The sequence below is a fragment of the Anopheles bellator genome, chromosome 2 (assembly GCF_943735745.2).
Source record: "Anopheles bellator chromosome 2, idAnoBellAS_SP24_06.2, whole genome shotgun sequence".
Taxonomy (NCBI): domain Eukaryota; kingdom Metazoa; phylum Arthropoda; class Insecta; order Diptera; family Culicidae; genus Anopheles; species Anopheles bellator.
In genome coordinates, this window is record NC_071286.1 from 73,120,853 (window position 1) to 73,140,118 (window position 19,266).

General features: G+C 50.4%; 4 protein-coding genes across 6 annotated transcripts in view; 2 read left to right on the forward strand and 2 right to left on the reverse strand.

Annotated features, from left to right (window-relative positions):
* Window positions 1-1,907: 1,907 nt before the first annotated feature.
* Window positions 1,908-8,818, reverse strand: LOC131212469 (ral GTPase-activating protein subunit beta). 3 transcript variants are annotated; one of them, XM_058206344.1, is made up of 15 exons: window positions 8,627-8,818; window positions 8,342-8,561; window positions 8,102-8,131; window positions 7,587-7,985; window positions 7,267-7,527; window positions 6,837-7,190; window positions 6,562-6,729; window positions 6,169-6,276; window positions 5,964-6,104; window positions 5,363-5,900; window positions 5,077-5,294; window positions 4,684-4,845; window positions 4,411-4,551; window positions 2,317-4,348; window positions 1,908-2,248 (listed from the first exon to the last, which is right to left on the reverse strand). In XM_058206344.1, the coding sequence occupies exons 1-15, from the start codon at window positions 8,816-8,818 to the stop codon at window positions 2,134-2,136; spliced, it is 5,079 nt and encodes a 1,692-aa protein (XP_058062327.1). In that variant the 3' UTR covers window positions 1,908-2,133. The 3 variants fall into 3 exon arrangements, with proteins under 3 accessions (XP_058062327.1, XP_058062328.1, XP_058062329.1); XM_058206345.1 differs by having other exon boundaries at window positions 6,562-6,710; window positions 6,869-7,190; window positions 8,102-8,168; window positions 8,337-8,561; XM_058206346.1 differs by lacking the exons at window positions 4,684-4,845; window positions 6,562-6,729; window positions 6,837-7,190.
* A 291-nt stretch (window positions 8,819-9,109) lies between these two features.
* On the reverse strand, window positions 9,110-11,925 carry LOC131212147 (putative lipid scramblase CLPTM1). The gene is made up of 3 exons (XM_058205901.1): window positions 11,640-11,925; window positions 9,913-11,563; window positions 9,110-9,847 (listed from the first exon to the last, which is right to left on the reverse strand). Exons 1-3 carry the CDS (start codon window positions 11,721-11,723, stop codon window positions 9,552-9,554), a joined length of 2,031 nt encoding a protein of 676 aa, XP_058061884.1. The 5' UTR covers window positions 11,724-11,925; the 3' UTR covers window positions 9,110-9,551.
* Window positions 11,926-12,294: 369 nt separating this feature from the next.
* On the forward strand, window positions 12,295-13,173 carry LOC131210148 (ubiquitin-ribosomal protein eL40 fusion protein). The gene is made up of 3 exons (XM_058203353.1): window positions 12,295-12,329; window positions 12,581-12,810; window positions 12,887-13,173. Exons 2-3 carry the CDS (start codon window positions 12,585-12,587, stop codon window positions 13,045-13,047), a joined length of 387 nt encoding a protein of 128 aa, XP_058059336.1. The 5' UTR covers window positions 12,295-12,329; window positions 12,581-12,584; the 3' UTR covers window positions 13,048-13,173.
* Window positions 13,174-18,886: 5,713 nt separating this feature from the next.
* Window positions 18,887-19,266, forward strand: part of LOC131208017 (protein turtle) — a 9,139-nt gene continuing 8,759 nt past the window's right edge. Inside the window, exons 1-2 of the mRNA XM_058200659.1 lie at window positions 18,887-18,982; window positions 19,157-19,266. The exon at window positions 19,157-19,266 is cut by the window's right edge and continues 89 nt beyond it. Of these exons, the coding sequence (XP_058056642.1) occupies window positions 18,887-18,982; window positions 19,157-19,266 (206 nt within the window). The remainder of the gene's footprint in view (window positions 18,983-19,156) is intronic.

Below are 19,266 nucleotides of genomic sequence, written 5' to 3' on the forward strand. Positions count from 1 at the left end.
TTACGCACGCAAGTGAAGCACACAGCATTGCTCTATGTACGCTGCACAGTCGACGCCGGGGACAGCGCACCGGCAAACAGGTCCGGCAAGGAATCAAGTTTGTCACAGCCTCTCCACTCCAGTACCACCACCAGGTCGTACGTTGTTTGAGCGAATTTTGAACGTTTTTCTTCACTCCTTCAACCGCTGTGAGCGTGGCCAACACAACAGGGAAATGTACACCGACACACGCATGCGTGAGGTGGCCACTAACAACTTTTATGTATATAGGATGGCCGCTGAACGCACCAGCCTCCAAGCACAGCAGCCCATCCTGTTGCTACGATAAATTCCTTGTCAAACGCAGTAGGCATTGCTGGTGCGACAATTCCAAGTAGCCAAACTTAACACGCTTTTGATAGAGTTGGTTTTCTAAGTCAGTCCCGTGCCGTGACCCTTCCCTTGTAGATCGATCAATGATATCCCCACAGATTGTCACGTACAAGAGCAACAGTTAAATTATTGTTTTGTCTTCGTTACCTGCTGCGTTTCCTAAGACAGGCTAAGCCGCAGTCTAATTCGTTGATTCACGTGCGCGCTTGCTCCGTGCGTTGGTCTGCCCGCGGTTCCGATGGCCCACCACCGCTGCTGCTGCTGCTGCTGAGCTTTGGTTGAGCGGGCAAAGTTGTGAAAATATTTTACCGAATTCTTCCGTATTGTAATTCTCTCCTCCACAAGCTTTATTCTCCTTTCTTTCTTTTCATTCCTCTATGCTCCCCGACACACGGCACAGCACGCACACATATGCACACACACTAGCTGCCACTTCTTCGCACGAAGCTTTTGTACATGGGCACAGCACACTACACACTAGCAGCGACCATCATCATCATCCTCCCCAGGCATGGAACGGAATTTATGTACCACCTTCCCGCTGGGGGGAACTGAGTGTGTGGGACAAACGCAAGACGCGCCCGACTCGTGGCAAGGGTTATTCTGTCAGACGGAATTTTTAAAACTGGGAGAGACCGAGCGCAAAAGAGCCGCAGTGAGAGCGAGACAGGGATTTAAAATGCCACCAGTAACAGATACCGAGAAAGATTCCTTTTCGGTAAGGATGTGCTTGCGGAGCGCAGTTTAGATGGTGCAGCAAAGGCAAACTATGGCATTTTTTGCTTTTCTTCTCGTTTTAGGTACTCGTTTCGACACTTTGACACTTTCGAGCTTTATGCCCCGCATAGCATGCTTTGATCCTGATGGTTGAAATCGTAGTAATCACTGCGCACTGCACTAGAGAGAATAGGTACACTCTGTATGATGGTGGGGTATTGGCACGAGATTTGAAGTGTCGGTAGTAACAATGAACGGGCTCTCAACACAAACACACCTTTTTTTTGGTAGCTGAGAGAGAAGGAATTTTCTCAGCACACTAGCGGCCAGCCACAAACCGATATGCTTTCTCTCATCCGGTCCTCCGCGTTAAGAGCTCTCTTCTCGAGTATCAGCCTCCCGCGGACGATCCGGTGTCGTGGAACCCAACCGCACTATTCCGCGAACGAATCAACACTGAGGCATGCTGTGCGAGTGAAGCAGCCAAAATAGCGATGGTTGCTGCGCGATGGTCCTGCGAACGCACACTCTTACGCCGAGCATAAAAGCTTTCACGAAAGCTTCTACGCGCGATCGATCGATCGAGCAGTGCGTGAGTATTTGTGCACACCTGTCCCGGTCCCGAACGGGCGCGCCCGAAACTGACCATTTGATTGTTCCGTTGAACTCAACGATCGAGGGTTAAAATTGTGCAAAACTTACACGAGAGAGCCAAATGCCAGCAGTGGTGTTTCGGTCGGTCTTTATACATTTCGGATTTCCTGGTTATTAAAAGAACTAATTGAACGAAAAGGTGATCAACGATCAACTGCAGTGGTATGCCCCAATGGTTCAGGCTATATTCAGTATATTGTTCAAAAGATTTAGTATCAAATGGTCAAATAAGCTGGAACTCGTGGAAACAACACTAGTAGTGTTATAGGTCACGTGCATTGGACGATAATTTATCGTTAAAAATATTAGATTAAACAAAACATCACTAGAGAAGAGTGGAAAGAATTATTTGTTGTATCGCCAGGCGTAATTCAGTGTAATACTTGTTGCTTAAAGAGCTTGCTTGAACAGCTCGGCCAACATCTCGGGCTCGGTCAGATCTCTCTTATACTTTTGCATTATCTCTTGGATTTTAATACGACGACGAACGTGAGGCGGCTGATACCTAAAATAAATTAGAAAAAAATATGATAAAACTATTTGGATGAAGGCAAACACAGGCAGTCCACGTACGAATCATTATCTAATCGTTTCCGTTTGGCCATATTACACGCCGTCTGCCGAATGAGCGATCCAATCACACGCTTGCTAACCACCATACCGTCGACGAGCGGGATGGCGAAATTCATTCGTCCAACCGGACCCTGCAGCTTTACTCTCAGCAATCCGGACGATAGGGCATGCAGGTAGATGATGAAACACTCGCTGGCGTTCCCTCCGGACACACCTCCCCCGGGAACGGGCTGACCGGCACTGGTGTAAGCCAACAAGTCCTCGATCGGGAACGCCAGATAGTCCTCGAAACTTTCCAGCCAAACAAGCAGTATTTTCGCCGACGGTGCAGTGTACTGACTGCTCGGTTTGGATGCTCCCGTCCGACGGCGCACGGGCGGAATGGGATCGGCGGATTTGCTCATCGATCCGAAGCGCGTCGATTCGCTGTCCAGCGAAAATTGGCGCGGTTGCTGATTCGACGTAGAAACCGAAGCAGATCGGGGCTGTATTTCGCTTACACTGCGCTCGTACATCGTCGCCGTGGTAGGGCAGCAGTTCCCATCGACCGTGTCGTCTGTGCCACTGGACCCGCATGCATCGAATTTATTGTTCCGATTCGGCACCACGATTGCCATTTCCGAGGACACATCGGCCCAGTACAGTACTTTCTGTTCTCCGTTCAGCTGCCACTGCGCTTCCGAGAGTGATTCGTTGCGGTTCGGCGCGGTTTTATAGTCCCGCGGGATCTTCCAGCTGGTGCCAATGAAACCGGTCCAGCCGGCGTGCTCCTGTACCTTCACTGGCCACCCGATCATGTAGAGCATCTGCCAAAAGTGTCCATCAATCGACGACACATTCTCGGGGTCCATGTTGCCAATGATTTCGGCCTCCGTCGTTTGACTCGCTTTCACGTAGAACACGTGGATGGTGTCACACGACCGGGGGCTCATTTTATCGAGCATTTTCAAGTCCTGACAAAACTCCAGCTTCGACGAGTCGAGCGTAGTGAGCAGCGGCGTACTGCCATCAAGCTTCTGTCCACCGGTATTGCTTTGGCCGATGGTAAGGAATCCAAAGTGGGACAAAAAGAGGCGTGCGGCCTGAAACTCGTGGCATACGTTCGGCGGAGAAGCTTCTTGCGCATGCCCAAGACCATCCACGGAACATTCCGTTTCGGCCCAAGACAATTTTTCGTACACCAGCTGATCCTCCAGCAGTCGGGCCAACTGTTTGGTGCATTGGTTACCAATTTTCTGCTCCGCCGAATCCAACGTTGGAATGGAGTGGTCCACGATGCACGGCGGGATCCGCTCGACGGAATCGGGAAAGTGTTTGTATTCCATCTCCTGCCGTATCAGAATGTCGTTCATCGGCACGGGACGGCCCGGGTTCGGGGCGTGGTATTTGGTGCCCGATTTACTTCTCGACAGATGCCGCAGCTGCATCGTCCAAGCGTGTCGCCCAAACGGTCCCCGAATTAGTGTCGTTACCGTTGGCTGCGGATCCTGATCGTTCCCCAGGGGCTCTTCGAACAGGGCCAGCACGGTCGAGTTTTCGGTAACGAAATATTTAAACTTTTTAATTGCCAGCTCCGGTGGCAACTCTCCTACGCCGGTGGTCTCTCCGGCGCCATTGTTCGAGTGCTTCGCCAGAACGACCTCATCCAGTAGCGACGAAAGCGACTGTTTGCCGCACTCGTTTGGGAAGTAGTCGATCTGCTCCAGTATCATGGTGAGCATGTTTTCGGCGGCATCGCGCACTCGCATACTGGCTGGCTTCAGTTCCTTCTCATCCTTGTACCGTACCGGTTCTCCCGGTTTGCCGACACTTTTCGAGCCCGAGATGCCCAACTCTACCACTTCGAGCACGATCGTCAGGCACTCTTTGTCGTGCAGCAGGTACGGGTGATTCATCAGCCACGCGGAAGTACACTGGAACGCGGCTACGATGGTGCTGTGAAGATCCTTTACGTGTGCGGGCGGTGGCCGAGAGCACTGGTAGCAGATGTAATCGCAAATCCACTTCACCGCACGTTTGCATTCCAGAGCATCTGGCAATGGAATGGAATTCATCAAACAATCACGCTCATGTTACGTGAAATGTAATATTTACCCGAATCTTTAACATGCATTGCGGCCAAACCGGACAGCAGCTCCAGTGCAGCCAGCGAAACATTTAAATCCGTTTTCCACGACGATATTAGACGGTGACACACCAGATAGGTGGCTCTCACGAAAAGTGCATGCGCACTGTCTGAGGAAGGAAACAGGCGGATACAATAGGGCAACATAATCGCCGCGGTGAGAAAAGATGCTGATGGCTACAATCTAATTTCAGCGATACTACAACTGCCTTATCAACAAGCAAATAAAGCACAAAAGTTACCATAAATTGCAGATGAACTCAATTCTAACTCATGAATAATATCGGATGGGAAATCATCGAAAGCTGGCAAACTAGAAGGCTCATTGCTCAACGTGGCCGTGCTGTGTCCACCGATGCTGGAATTGGCGCTGTTCATGGAGTACGCACTCTTCTCGGAGCAGGCTATAGGCGGGCGGCGCGATTGTGGAGCGCATAGCATGACGCGTGATGTGACGTGAAGCAAGGCAACATGGGTGAGATGGGTGAAATGATTCGTTCAGTTCAGGTTGGCGACAGAAGCGACAAAAGAAAAAAATGGAACGAAACGAAACGATAGTCAACGAAATGAAATTACTCGGCCACAAGAACTCTGTAGAGGGTCGCTGCGAAAAGGGGTCTAAACGAACAACGCACCTGAGCTTAGCAAATTGGGCTGTGCTTCGGCTGCCGCTGGGTGCATCGAACCGATGGCGCCCGGATTGCTTTCGAAGGCTTCGAACGTTACCGAGTCCTGGACGCACAGGTGCAAGCCCCCCAGCAGCATGTGAGTGTTGTGGGGGTCCGTTTCGACTTGCAGCGCGTTCATGAGAATGTTCATGAGTCTCGGCTTCAGTTGGATGAAGGTCACGGTCCTGAGGTTACAAGAAAGCGTCTTAGAAACGAAGCACTGGATTCGCATCACCCGGGGCTGCGGACCTACCTATCGTTGGGTCCACCGCCGATGTCACGAATTGGAAGTGTTTGAAAGTGCAACGGTAGGGCCAGAATGGACAGCAGAATGTTTACACCGGCCCGCCTTAGTTCGGTCTTATTGATGATTACATTTTGCGATCGAAGCTTTAGCTCTTTTTCGGGCAAAATGAGCTCCAGGGCGGCAATGAACGCCGGCAGCAGCACCTGTATGCCTTCCAGATCGATCCGGAACAGATCGGACGAGTTGTACAGTATGCTGGCCAGCGTTTCCATGCATTCGCGGCTATCGTTGGTCTTCAGGCCCTGGTGCAGCGCCATGTAGAAGCGTGCCAGGTATACGGGCAGTATTTCTTCGCCCGTTTTTTTCGCACAAAATATCCGACACAGCGCCCCGAGGGCTTCCGCTTTGCCGGACTCGTACTTATCGATCGTAAGACCCGGGGCCACGTCGTTCACCTCCGACAGTGACGGGGGCTGCGAAAGACTACCCTTCCGGTTGTCCATGATCATCGACGAAGGACGCCGTTTGGCTTCAGCCGCACGCTCTGAAACGGGGACGGTATATGCGTTAGAAATATTGCGTACTTCCGAAACATTGTTAGGAGTACTTTTGGTGTTGTGCATCCATGTCTCGCCACCGATGTGGGCCGCATCGAAGAGCCACTCGCCAAAGAGGTGCAAAATGCTGTTACACCTTGGCCGGTTGGCGGCCAGCGCGTACCGATTCTCCTGACACAACGAGAGCATGGCTGCCGAAGAAACGAAGAAAAGTTATTACTGCCACCATCCCGTCGCCGGCAGCTCGGCACTTACACGATAATCCCGTCGATCCCAAGGATGGTGACTGGGGGGTCTGGAAGCTGCCACTGCCGGCTGTGTTACGACTGTTCGTAAGCCCGCTGAATGAGCTTTTCGTAAATCCTGCAATGGGTCGAAGAGAAAAACACCTAATTCGTTGCAATCCCACGCGGCGAACGGTTATTTTATGGGATTTACACTAAAAACCGAACGAATCCTTACTGCAAAGTGCGAAATTGTTACGTTGTGTGTGCATGTTATCATTGTGTGGTCAGATGAATGAACCATGACGTGATCATAGTTGATCTACATGAGCTACAAAATTATAGAGCGATACAACGACTACAAACTACAAGCATCACAAAAGGGCGGGGCGCAATCCGTTGGTAGAGTACACAAATAACCCACCCTTGGCCTGCGCCATTGATATGACGGCATGCGCTGACAGAGATGGTGCGACACTGAAGCTCTTGGCTAACCGTCGTTGCAACGGTGGCGTAGGAGAGTTCGCGCTTGACCCGTCGGAAACGAGGTGAGTCAGTGCCCTCCCATTGCCACTGACAGCCGCGATATCAGCTGCCGCTGCTGTTGTTGCGTATGCGAATGCGTTTAATGGGAGCGAGTGAAGCGCCAATGGTGGTTAGAGTTAACGAAGATGTGTTACACACTAAAAGACAAATTACCCTGAGCCGTGGAGCCGATCTCGAACGAGAACCCGAAACTGTTGCTTCCTGCACTGACACTTCCGTTTCCGCTAAGACTGATAGAAACATTGGGACCACCACCACCACTAGTGCTACCAACGCCGCCACCGTTATTCATTCCATTTCCACCGCTTGCGGTCGCTCCGGAGCCCACCACACCCAGTGCTGCACCGAGACCGAGCCCACCCAGCCCACCGCTGGCTCGGACCAGGTTTGTGGGCCTGAGTTCGCCTCCAGAATGCCTGAAATTTATTACGGACCCATTGACGGGAAAGTACAGCTGATTGATGTTCTCAAACAGCATGCCCTCTACCGATCGGTACTGGGCTATTCCTTTTAGGGGCAATAATGAAAGGGCAATGTCAAGCTCAACTTCCTCTTGCGGGGTGCCCCACCGATCACCACTCACCGAGAAAAGCATCCACCAGGCCGGCAATTCCTTTCATCGTTTTGAGAAAGATTTGTGGCAAATTCAGCAAACATGGATGATGTTGTGGCTCGATCCCGTCCGCGTTGACCAGTACCGCCTGGATGAACTGTGGCGTTCTGCTGATGACCTGCGGGCAGCACAGATCCATCGGTGGTCCCAGTATCTTCAGAAACCGAATCCATGCCTGGGCGATGCCGTCGTTGGTCATACCGTCCGGCACGAGGTGTGCGTCCTCGTCGGCTGTTGGCGAAAGAACAAACGGCTGTAGCGAAAATATGGAAAAGGAACGCTTCGATTACCTATCTTCATCTCGGGAAACGCTGGCCCGTAGGTGAATTCAAGTAGTTTAGCAGTGAGAACCAGGTTCACTCGGTTCCACTGCTCCACCAGTGCGATACGGTGTCGCCAGGCTGCGCACGATTCCTGGAACGTTTTCCACAGCGACGGGGACGGAAAGCAGCGACTGCAGGACAGTAACCACACTTCAAACAGCACGCTCAGTACTCGCTCGCACAGCTGATCTCCGACGTCGTCCTTCACGATCGGTGGCGCGAGCAGGATTTCGTTGATCGCCAACAGAAACAGTAGCAACGCTTCCCACGTTTCGACCGTGAGAATTTGTGAGTTTTGGGCCGTGTCTTGCAGGGTGCGCAGCACGCGATGGCAAAGCACAGCTTGCCGGTTGATCGTATCCGTGCCTGCGAACCGGAATCAGTTGAAACGGAAGCAAACAGCCAACGGTTTAGTATTGGGGTCGGGATTTAGGGCAGAAAAAGTAAAGATTTCTAATATCAAAATAGAATAAAGCGTTCACCTAGTTCCTCTTGGTAAATGAAAGGCCAGACTTGAAACGAAGAAAGATTGAAAAATCGGTGCATAAGGTTAGTTAGTGCCAATTAAGGTGGTAAAGGAAGCCGGGCAGCTACAAGAATCGACACACGCACGCACGCACGCATTAGCCAGCCTTCTAGGATGAGGTGCAAAGATTAATGGTGAGTGCAGCAAAGTCGGATACGGACAAACTCGTCAGCTTGGCCCTGTGCGCCAATCGTACCTTCTCCTGGGCGGGGCACGAACAGGTTGTAAAGGTGTTTGATAATTTTCCGCACATACGTGTTCGGATCGTCCAGGATGGGTTTTGGGACGCTGATCTTGCACTGCGGCAGCACGGCACTGATCCACTCGCAGTAGATATTCACTCCGTCCTTGATTATGTCGTGTTCGGCCAACGGCAACGAGAGCCCGTGACAAATTACATCCATGCACCATTGGACCTGTCGAGGGACAGCAAAGTTGTACTTGTACTGATTGTGCAGATTTCGCGGCGCTCACAGATTACCTCCTGGTCCGTCTTAAGATTGCTCGGTTCCGCACTGTTGGTGATGCCGAGCGTGCTGGCCAGCTGCTTGATCACCACGGCTGCCACATCACGCCCACCGACGATGCTGAACTTGCCCAAAACGCTCTGCGTTTGGGCGTTGTTGATGTTGTCCGATATAATCGGAACGAGCGAAGCCCATTCGGAATACATTCTCAGCCTTCTACTTGACCATTTGAAGGAGCTACGAGTCAAAACAGTTCACAGCAGAAAAAGATGTTGCTGCGATGAAACTTTCAACTTTCTCTAGCTGCTTTGTATGTTTTGACGTTTGACAGCTCGTGTGCGTCGTTTGTTTTCAATGCATTTTCGTGTTGACGTCACCGATCTCAAGAACCACCGACCCGGAAACGGGAATACATTTTGTCATCAGAACGGATGGGAATAGAAAGGCCGCTACATTTTTAACATGTCTTTTAATCGTCAGTTTCTGAGTTTTCACACTTACACGTACTTCCGTAATGTAAAACTTACTATAATTCTTGTATGCTTCATGCCGGAACTAGCTTCTTTTCCATGAGTTATTTTCTGTCAATAAGTGGAACCTAGGTAAAGCTGCCTTCATTTATTTGGACTGGGGGATTATTAGGCGATATTGCTACATAAGTTTCTCTATTTCTTTGTATGCCGTTAAATAATGGCTGGTGTATGAGCATTTAGCATAATGTTGATAACAATATTAAATTAAAGCATAGTTAACGAAAATTCGATAGTGTGCCGGAGTCAACGCGACACGCCACCCACCAACATGTACACAGCGGCCTAAAGAGCACAGCGCGCAGCCCTCGGTGTATCTCTTTGAATAACTATGTTTGGATGCCCCCAAGCGATGGAAGCAAATCGTAAGGTCCTAGTTCTCAGTGGATGCACGCATGGGTCAATACTTTTAGTCTACCTTCTTTTCGGCGGCCGACTTATTAGCGCCCTTACGTTTTGGAGAAGATTTTTTGTTCTTCTTGTGTGCATTAGGCGACGCAGGAGCCGAGCCGTTCATAGACGAATCTTTCGAATGCTTGTCACCACCAGCGATCGCATCTCCTTCGGGCGCAGTTATCGCCCCTGCCGTGCCTTCGGTGCCCTCCTTTGGCTGTAACATTTCTGCCGAAAAGCCAAACTCGTTCACACGCTTCGAATCGACCTTATAAATCCAACGTTGGTAGAGGAAAATGAAGAACACAATGTCTGCGAAGGTGAAAAAGAAGGGCGTTAGAGACATTTTCGATGCGGACTGGCATCACGGAAATTACCGTCACGGAAGCACCCGATGCGGTACATCATCGGCATTTTGATCACGAATGCAAATATGTCGTCGATGAAGGTGTTTAGGAATTTGTAAGTCAGCATCCTCCACGGTAAATGGGCGACCGACTTCAGCTTGTAGTTGATGAACAGTTGCGGCGTCATCATGATGAACCCGAAGGTAAGTAGGTAGCCGTACAGCATATTCAGCACGAACGAGTACCAACCTTTGTGCTCTTGGTACAGCACACTGTACACGCTGTACGCAACGAGCAGCGGAAAGCACACCCAACCCAGGTACTTGAAGGCCAGCTTATCGTACTGCTTCGTGCTCGACTCTACGTATGAGCCCTTATCGGAAAATTGGATCCGCGGCAAGAAGCCAAACAGCCGATTCTCTTTGCTCAAGTTGATATTGACCACTTTCTGGATCTTCCACACCTCGATCCCGAGCCCGATGAAGCAGCTCACCTTGATCATGAAGTTGGTTTCATTGTCCAGCACGTACAGCAGCACGATGATCGACTGGAACACGCTGAAAAACACCGACCGGACCGATAGGCCCTCCAGAGATTTGCGGTTATTCCAGAATTGTATATCATTCTTGAACGCCAGCAGCTCAAACACGCTGTGCAAGATCGTGACGACGATTGTGACCCCCAGAAGGTACGGGTTAGTGTCCAACAGCGCTTCCTTTAGGGAGTCCTGATCCTCGTCCGATTCGCTGCCTCCAGACAGGGCCTCCGTGAACATATTGTTGGCCCATTTGTTGCGCATCGTTTGCGCCGCATACAGTTGCCATTTGAACAGCGAAAGCGGTTGGTAGGACAGATTCAGCTCCAGCAGTGGCGTCGTACTGTTGATCGGCTGATAGTCCCGCATCATGTTCCAGTAATCGTTGTAGAAGACGATCGGAAGATACGTCTGACTACCGGGAAGGAATTTAACGTACTCATCCAACGGCGGTGGAACGGATCCCTTCACCCAATTGGTTTGGTCCGTCACCAGATTGATAGTCAAGTTCGGGTGCCAGTGAGCCATTATTTTGTCATCGACCAGGGCGTCTTCAAGCTCTTTTTCAAACTTTTCCTTTTCGCCCGCCAGTAAGTTGTGCGTTTTGGTGCGCTTGATCCGCTTGAACTTGCTCAGCATGCCCTTCGCGTAACCCACGTTTTTGCCCGCGAATTCTGCGCCCGCCGCCGGGTTCGGACTGAGACCCGCTTTCGTGACGTAGGTGTGAAGATAAATGGAGCCATTGTTCATCAGTCGCTCCGAAGCCTTAATGTGAGTGCGTATCGTGAAAATGCCATCCCCATCGCGGCCACCGTACCAATCACCGTACACTAGGCCTTCTTGCAACCAGATTAAACTGTTCGGGTCATTGAAATCAACGTAATACAGATCTTCCGAAATGTACACGTGCAAATCAAAGACGGTCCCATTCTCGAACAGGTTCCAAGCCGTTATCTTCGACTTGCCGGGGGCACTTGCTTGATTGGCCCCACCGGCATCTGGCGCTGGCCGACGGAAGAACGATGAAATGAAGTAAATGATGAGGGCGCGAATAATTAGCGACTTGGTGATGGCGAAAAATGATTCCGTCCGTGATGGTTGCTGTTGCGGTTGAGCCGCCGCACCACCTGCCGCCTGCACGGTGCCCTAAATGTGCGAAGAAAACGGCATAGGGTCAGTTTCTAGAAAGCCGACGTGCTGTACATAGATAGACAAACAGTACCTCTTCATTATCTGCTGAACCGCCGTCCACCAGGGGTTGGCCTTCGTCGGCAGCTACGGCTGAATTATTTTCTTCTTCCGACATTCTCGCTGCTCTCTGGCGTTGGTTGACTTCACTAGCACTCGAGTTTAGAGCAAAAAATCACTGAAATGTCGAATCTTGCATAACGGTGGGACGATTTCTCAGGAGCAGATCGGCCTTGGACCCGGCACACCAGACGAGCGGGGGCCGTGCACGATTTTTAGACGAAGCCAGGCTAGGATATAAAAATATTAACCCGCTTAACTACGGCCTGTTGAAAACGAAGTGAACCGCTCGTGACCAAAAAAAACTTTGCAAAACTCAGCTGTCAGAATGACGTGTCTTTCGTTTCGTTCGTTTCGTTTCGAAGAAAGTCCAAATTTATCGTTTCGAAAGTGGGATATTAAAGAACAATTCCATCGAGACTATCAAACGGAGGGTTAACGAAAACCGTTTTCTTTTTACTTACTTTTTTCTTTTTACTTTTTTGTTTTTACTTACTTACCTTAACTTCTTACTTACTCAGATAAAATAAACAGGGCTATGGGGCTGTAGACATGCGTAACGCACGTAACGCCTTCGTTATTTTCGCCTTCGCCTTCGCCTTCGAACGAACTGACATCTGACATTTCTTTCTCATCGAGAAGTAGCCGAACAGAGACACGTTGGGTGAGTTTAGTTTCAATTTCCGAAAATATCTGTGTTTTCTAAGGCTCTAAAGTATGCTTTTAGTTCCCTTGCTTCTTTGAACTATTGTTTGTGCCGTTCTTGTTTTAGTTTGCAACTTGAAGCTATTGTTAAATACAAATTTATGCTGCACAAAACCACGGCAGAACACAACATAACCTCTGTTTTGGATGGAAGGACTACAATCTCAAGCCGTTTGGTTGATCATTTTCCTCGTTTTCTCCGTTTTGCAGCAAAATGCAGATCTTCGTGAAAACACTCACTGGCAAGACCATCACGCTCGAGGTCGAGCCCTCGGACACGATCGAGAATGTGAAGGCGAAGATCCAGGACAAGGAAGGAATTCCTCCGGATCAACAGCGTCTGATCTTTGCCGGCAAGCAGCTCGAAGATGGTCGTACTCTGTCGGACTACAACATCCAGAAGGAGTCGACCCTTCACCTTGTGCTGCGCCTCCGCGGTGGTTAGTATTCGGCCAGTGGAACGAAGGAAGACACCCGGGGTGCGCCTGTTTTAACTAAATATCTTTCTATATCTAGGTATTATTGAGCCATCTCTGCGCATTTTGGCACAAAAGTACAACTGCGACAAGATGATTTGCCGCAAGTGTTACGCTCGTCTGCACCCGAGGGCAACTAACTGCCGCAAGAAGAAGTGTGGCCACACCAACAACCTGCGCCCGAAGAAGAAGCTGAAGTAAGCGGTACGTTTGCCTGGTTCACGTCCGGTCCGTGTGGCGGAAGTCACGCAGTTCTTGTTTATCTGCGGATGCTTGCAAATCTTGTGCGTTGTCAGTCGTTTAATAAATTACTGGTAACATAACGGGCTCAGATAATGTTTGTTTCTTTAATGGGCGATAAATGTTTCAACGATGTCAAAAGATTATATCAGAAACAAGTCTCTTATGACTGAAGGCAGAATAATCCGGAAAGGTATTTTTACCAGAATTTCGTTAAAATCCATCAAAGTTCACTAGCATGCCCAGCAACTGAGCTATGTTGCGATTGCGATGGTGTTTGTGCGAGCGAGCAGCAAAGACATTGCGTGAGCAGGAGAAGCATTAGAAAACCGACAGAGACGGAGAGCGCAAAGAACGAGTACTCCTGTCTCGCTCGGCGAATGCGAGAGCGAGACGCGTGCTGCGTGGTATGCTGAGTGCGTGCTCCTTGTTCCCGCAATTACAGCATAGGCAGCATTGGCACGAGTTCTGGTTTTTCTTCGATGCTGCTCGCATCGCATTCGATCGTTGTCGCCCGCAGAAGCTGTGACCAGTGCGTTTGTGGGAACTCGCCTTCTCGTGTACGGGGTAATATTCTGCCTGGGTTCCTGGGAAAGCATCCGGACAGCGCCGGAATTAGCTGCAAGCGCGTTAGGTGTGTGAATCAAATCAATTAATTCATCGGACGGTGCAGCGTCCACAAACTGTGTATCGTCCTTTTCGAAAGTGCATATTCCAGCGGAGAACCGTCGGACGGTTAGTCTGCGTGTCTCTGCGTGTGTGTGCGAGTAAAGGTGCGCATCTCGTGTTGAGATGCGGAGAATGAGAGCGCTCCAGCATAAACAGCAAGGCGCAGCATAGAAACACATTCTGTGGTGGTGGCCAGTCGGTCGGTCAGTGTTTTCGAACTCTCGCAGGTTTGTCCGCGCTCCGCGTTAGGTGGTCGAGCGCCCCGGGGATGGTTCCGAATTTTTGCGGCCGTTACTCTCGGTTCTGGCTCCGCTCTGTGTCTCTCTCTCGCGCTGCTCTCTTTTCACTGAACTGCTTCCAGTTGCGAGAACAAAAAATCGATACACTGGCGTGTGACTTCAGCAAATACATTTGAGCGTTGCTGTGGAACGCATCCGAGAATATTGCAGTGGCGCAAGGGTTTCCGGTGGGCTGTGTTCCCGTATCCGTGCTCCGTGCAGGTGGTTAAATTACTTACAAGTTTGGCATGGAGAGAAGTTTTTCAAACGCGAAAAAGGCGGCGGCAAAGCAGTAGGCCCTGCAGTTAACAAGACGGTGGTTCTGGCGTTTGTGATGATTGTTTGTAAGAGGTTCTCCGAAGCTCTCTTTTTTACATAATCCCGCAGTACTCTTGTAACGCGTGTTAGTGGTCCTCCGGGGTGCTGTGGTGTGGTTTGGCCGCCAGACCACCACCTTTTCGGTGTGTTCCATGCTCTCACAAGCTCTTCGGCGCTCCTGTGTTTGCGCTCAGAGACATTGCGCTGGTTGGGAAAAACTGGCGGAAAAGCCACAGTGAGGGAGCTGGAATTTTGCGCTGCTTAGCGGTGGCGGAGGTGGTCACCCCGAAAAAAGGCGATTGTGCAAAGAGGAAAATAAGGTGTGACTGAGTGTACACCCGAGCGCGCCGCTTGACCAGCGTGGATTTTTCACACTTTTCGCCTTCTTATTTCAGGTGACAAATACGCGGAGTCGGCGCGGCTTGGGAAAAGGTCTTGCGAGTTCGTTTTAATTGGGGACTACTTGGTGCTGTGTTACACGATATCTGCATTCCCCGTAATCCACGTGTCCTCGGATGCGCGCGTGTGTGAATATGTTTGTGTTTGCTGGATAAACGGTTGAAAAAGGGAAAAAACGCAAGAACGCGCGGTGTGTCCTGTCCAATGCAAGTACGTAGTGTTTTGGGTGCGTGAAAAACGGGAGCTGCGGCCCGATTGAAATGTCAAAGGTGACGTGATAAGGATGGTGGTCGATGGTTGCTAGGTTCGAAGCATATGTGGTGCGCTGCTGCGTTGATCGATTGTGCGAAAAATATTATTGAAGAAATCGTTAGCTCTGTGAGTGCTAACCGACTGCCGCCGTCCTAACGAAAAAGTAGTGTTTGCACGGCTGCTGCTGCTGCTCCTGTAACGCTAGGGAGAGGAGTTAATATTTTATGTGTCACGCTGCACACCTCGGCACCTGGAACAACCGATTCTAGTAGTACGGAAAAAAGATGGATTATTGATCGCAGCGATAGTTGATGAACCATGTTTTATTACGGTGAGTTAATAAAAAATGACCTACCCAATTTGCCTGCGCCCTGTCGGTTGGTTCGTTCGAACCGCAACCGAACCCTGACCCGCTTTGCGGTGGCATGTCCTGATGATTCGCCCCGTAGCATACGGCTACCGAGCGGTCGGCCATATGTACACTTGAGCGTGAAGGTTTTTGCATGCCGAAAACCAACCACCAAGCGGGGCGCTAGGTAAATATATTTATGTTATCGTGCGTCAGCGAGCACAATCGAAAATTATGCTCCTTCCTGTACATGGCTCTCGTTTCGAAGCATCCCCCCACTTACTTAATGCAGTGCCGAAAGAGGCGCCTACTGTGTTGTAACGGCTACCTCAGACACAATATTGGGGCAGAACTTCGAGGGCTTCTTCGAGGTTAGCTCCAGCTGCGAATCGTAGCCGAGCAATGCTGGGCCAAAAAAACTGCCGTAAAAAGGAATCCATTTTCAGCTCGCCCTCAATATACGCTCATTTTCGTCGCCGGCGCGTTCTAGATGGCTGCACAAAGTCAAATCAATAAGGAAACAGGGGCGCATAAGCAAGTGCGCGCTCGCCGGTTGCGCCATCGAACGCTGAAACGGTTAAATGTTTTCCGGACCCCAAATACACCCCACACCAGCAGCAGAAGAAATGTTCACGCGACACCCTCCGCCCTCCGCCGCAGCGCAGTGCCGCAGCATAGAAGCGGGTTTCCTCCTCGAGAAGAATCTCTCGCGTAAACGTGGTCAAAAGAAAGAAGGCAAAGCAGGTCGCGCCCAACCGCACGCCGAAGTTCGAAGACGCGCCGCGCGCGATCGGTGTAGGGCGAAGAAAAAGAAAACGGAAAAGATGCCACGCAGAAGTTCGTGGGGGAGATCGTCAGAAGGCGGCCAAGGTGGACAGCGGGAGGAAACGATCGTTTTTCGTTTCGTCTGCCTTTCTTCGTTGCGTCGTTATGTACACACCGCCGCCGCCGCCGTTGCCGCTGCGGCCGTGTTCCATGCTCCTTCGATACGCCGGGGGCCCGAGAAGACCCTTTGGCACAGGAGCGCATTTTCCGTTGAGTCCGTTGGGTCTTCGGGAGATATAGCGAGAGGAAACACGAAGGGAGAAGCTCTTAACGTAAAAAAGTTAAGGGGCCTTTCTTCAGATATCGAACCCACGGTCGGATTTGTGGTGTGTAGTGTGGAACAAGGGGAAAAATCCGGATGTTTTCAATGAATTTCTTTTCGGCCGTGTGTTGTATGCTTCCATTCCGATCTGTGGTATGCCCGCGCAGGGTGGGAATTTACGTTTACGAGAAGAGAAGCCATTCGATACGGCACCCAACAACCTGTGTGCCCGTCAGGAGGCGTTGGGTTCTCCGCTGTGTCGGTGTTCTGCCTTTTTTCATTCGATTTCCTCCGAACCCACTATTAATTTTTGACCGACCGATCGGAGATTGCGGACAGGAAGCGGTCAAAGTTCAAAGCCGCATCAGGGCGGATCGACCGCAGATGGTGGTCCAGAATGGGAAGAATGAACAGCGAAGCGCTTTTAGATATGAAAAGCACCAGCTACGACTCGGGGCCTACTTTGGATCCTATTCACCACACACGCAGGATGTCCTTCCTTTGTCCAAACATAGGCAAACAAATTAGAACTAGTTTCAAATGCTGAAATGTCATAAAACCTAGTACCTTGGGTACCTTCCTACGGGGCACTTTTCTAACGTTGGACCATGAATGCCTCGCCCACGCGGGGCGTCTCGTGGCCATCAATACTGCCCACCGCCAGCCAGTGGATGCAATGTCAACTGGTTTTTTAAGTGAAACCCATCCAGAGAGGGTTCCAGAGTAGGCTTTGCAGTGGTAGTGGCTTTGAGTGATTTTTGCAATGCTCTCAGGTTAGTATTGCCGTCACCTCCTCAAATGCCGGGTGGGAACGTCGGCCAAGATGACTGAAAGTGCCTTGAATTGGGAATGGTAATTTCGAGGGTGTATATGCATATCAGGACACCATCGGGTGGAGGGTGGTCAACACGCAAAATGTGTCAGAGAATCGCAGGACATGGTGCGCTCGGGAGAGACGCAGAGCGATACCAATGAGTTTACACACGAGAACGGCTCCAGAGCGCATGATTGCCGCTCGAAAAGGTTGTGTTCTAGTGTCAGAATGTGGGCCCGATGGCAGAGAACGGCCGATACGATACAGCCCAAAAAACAACGAAGATGTTTTCTCTTATTTTTCATACCGTCAGCTCAGTGGTACAGCTTTCATTAGTCTAAATGGGGCCCCAGAATGTTGAAGTTGATGCTAAAATTATTAGCACGCCCGAGTATGAGGTTCGCTTTCCCTGACATTGCCGATCAGCGTGTCCAGCAGGTAACTAGGAAAATCCGGGGAGTGAATTTGCGTGACCCGGAGAGCGACAGACTCGGAGAGTAGGCAACTACTTTTTACTTTCTGACACAGTGTTTAACCCACATGCTCAGAGAGTTCCAGAGGAGGACCGAGCCTCGGCAGATAAACAATGAGTCCTGAGAAACGTGTGTATGGGTGGAAAAATTGAAGCAAAAAACAGCTCTGAGAGACACGAGAGAGAAAGAGAGTGAGACTTAGAGAGAGGGAGAGGGAGAGGGTTCAGATGAGAGTGAAATTCTACACTGGCCAGTTTTCCCGAGTTCCACCCAGGCTCGGACAAACATTCGCAGTTCCATCAAAATTTTCAATGTAAAATGTTGCGCAGTGTGTAGTTAATGTTTGGCGTGTTTGCTCAGTAGAAAGTAACTTGGCAAACTAGATGCAGATGAGAAGGAGTGTCAAATTGACTGGTGGCAACAGCAGCAGTGAGCAACGAATCAGGTAGCAATCACGGGAACAAGCTTGGAACAAAAGCGTTAATAATGTGATCAGGTTCATTACTGCTGCGGACCAGATGCAGTACACCACAGTAACCTTTGCTTGGAGAAGAGCTAACGACTCGCCATCGACAACCCTACACGGAGTGCAGTTTCAGTTTGAGGGACAGGAATTATGAAATGGGCCCAAATTGGTAGCAGCACGGACCGTGAATCTAACAGAAAGCCCTCTAGGCAGCAGCGCCGCGGGTTGATTTGTCGATCAATTGATCAATCAAATCATGATGGCCAAAAATCAATATCTTTTCTGTGCTCGCAAATTGTTTTGCCATGGAACGCTAGAGTTTGGCCACCGTGCACAGACTGTTGAAACCTGGGCGAACATTCAAGGATAATGTGTGGTGTGGAGAACAGCAGGTCCGTTCGAGGTCCTCCGGTTGATTTCTATTTCAATTCGGCCACACCCGCGACAGGCTGGCAGGTCGTGGTCGCGCTCTGCTGTTTAAATATTCAGCATTGCGTTGCATTTTAGCAGCGAGAGACCACCAAGCAGCAGGTCCTTCGATGGAGTGTTTCATGATTAGCGTTGAACTGGGCATTTTCGGAGTTGCATAAACCAGCTACGTGGAGCGGTGTTTTTACCATGCGTTTTTGTTTTCTTTTTAGGTGAGACCAGCACCATGAAGACGGTACGTTAGCAGTGACTATGGGATCAGAGGCATGGGCATGTGCGTGGACCCTGGGGTTTTCCGGTGGTGTCAGGCATTAAGCCGGTCGCGATCGTGTGCCACAACCACACCCGAGTCAACCCACCAGGTCTTATCGTCGTGCCATTCCGAAGGCCACCGTTCGAGCGTCGTACGCGACAGGAAGCACCAGCGCAGTCGGAACCAAAACTCTACAATAAATGCAACAAATTCTAAACAAATCCCGGTTAGCACAAGCGATCTACAGACGAAACACGCTGCCAAACCACGCCACATTCCGCAGTTATCGTCGTGGATATTGTCGCTGTTAGCTGCTGGCATCGCCGGTGTGGGTTTTAGAGTAAAACGGCGAACCACAGCGATCGACGAGTGCACTGTGATCGGTAGTAGCGT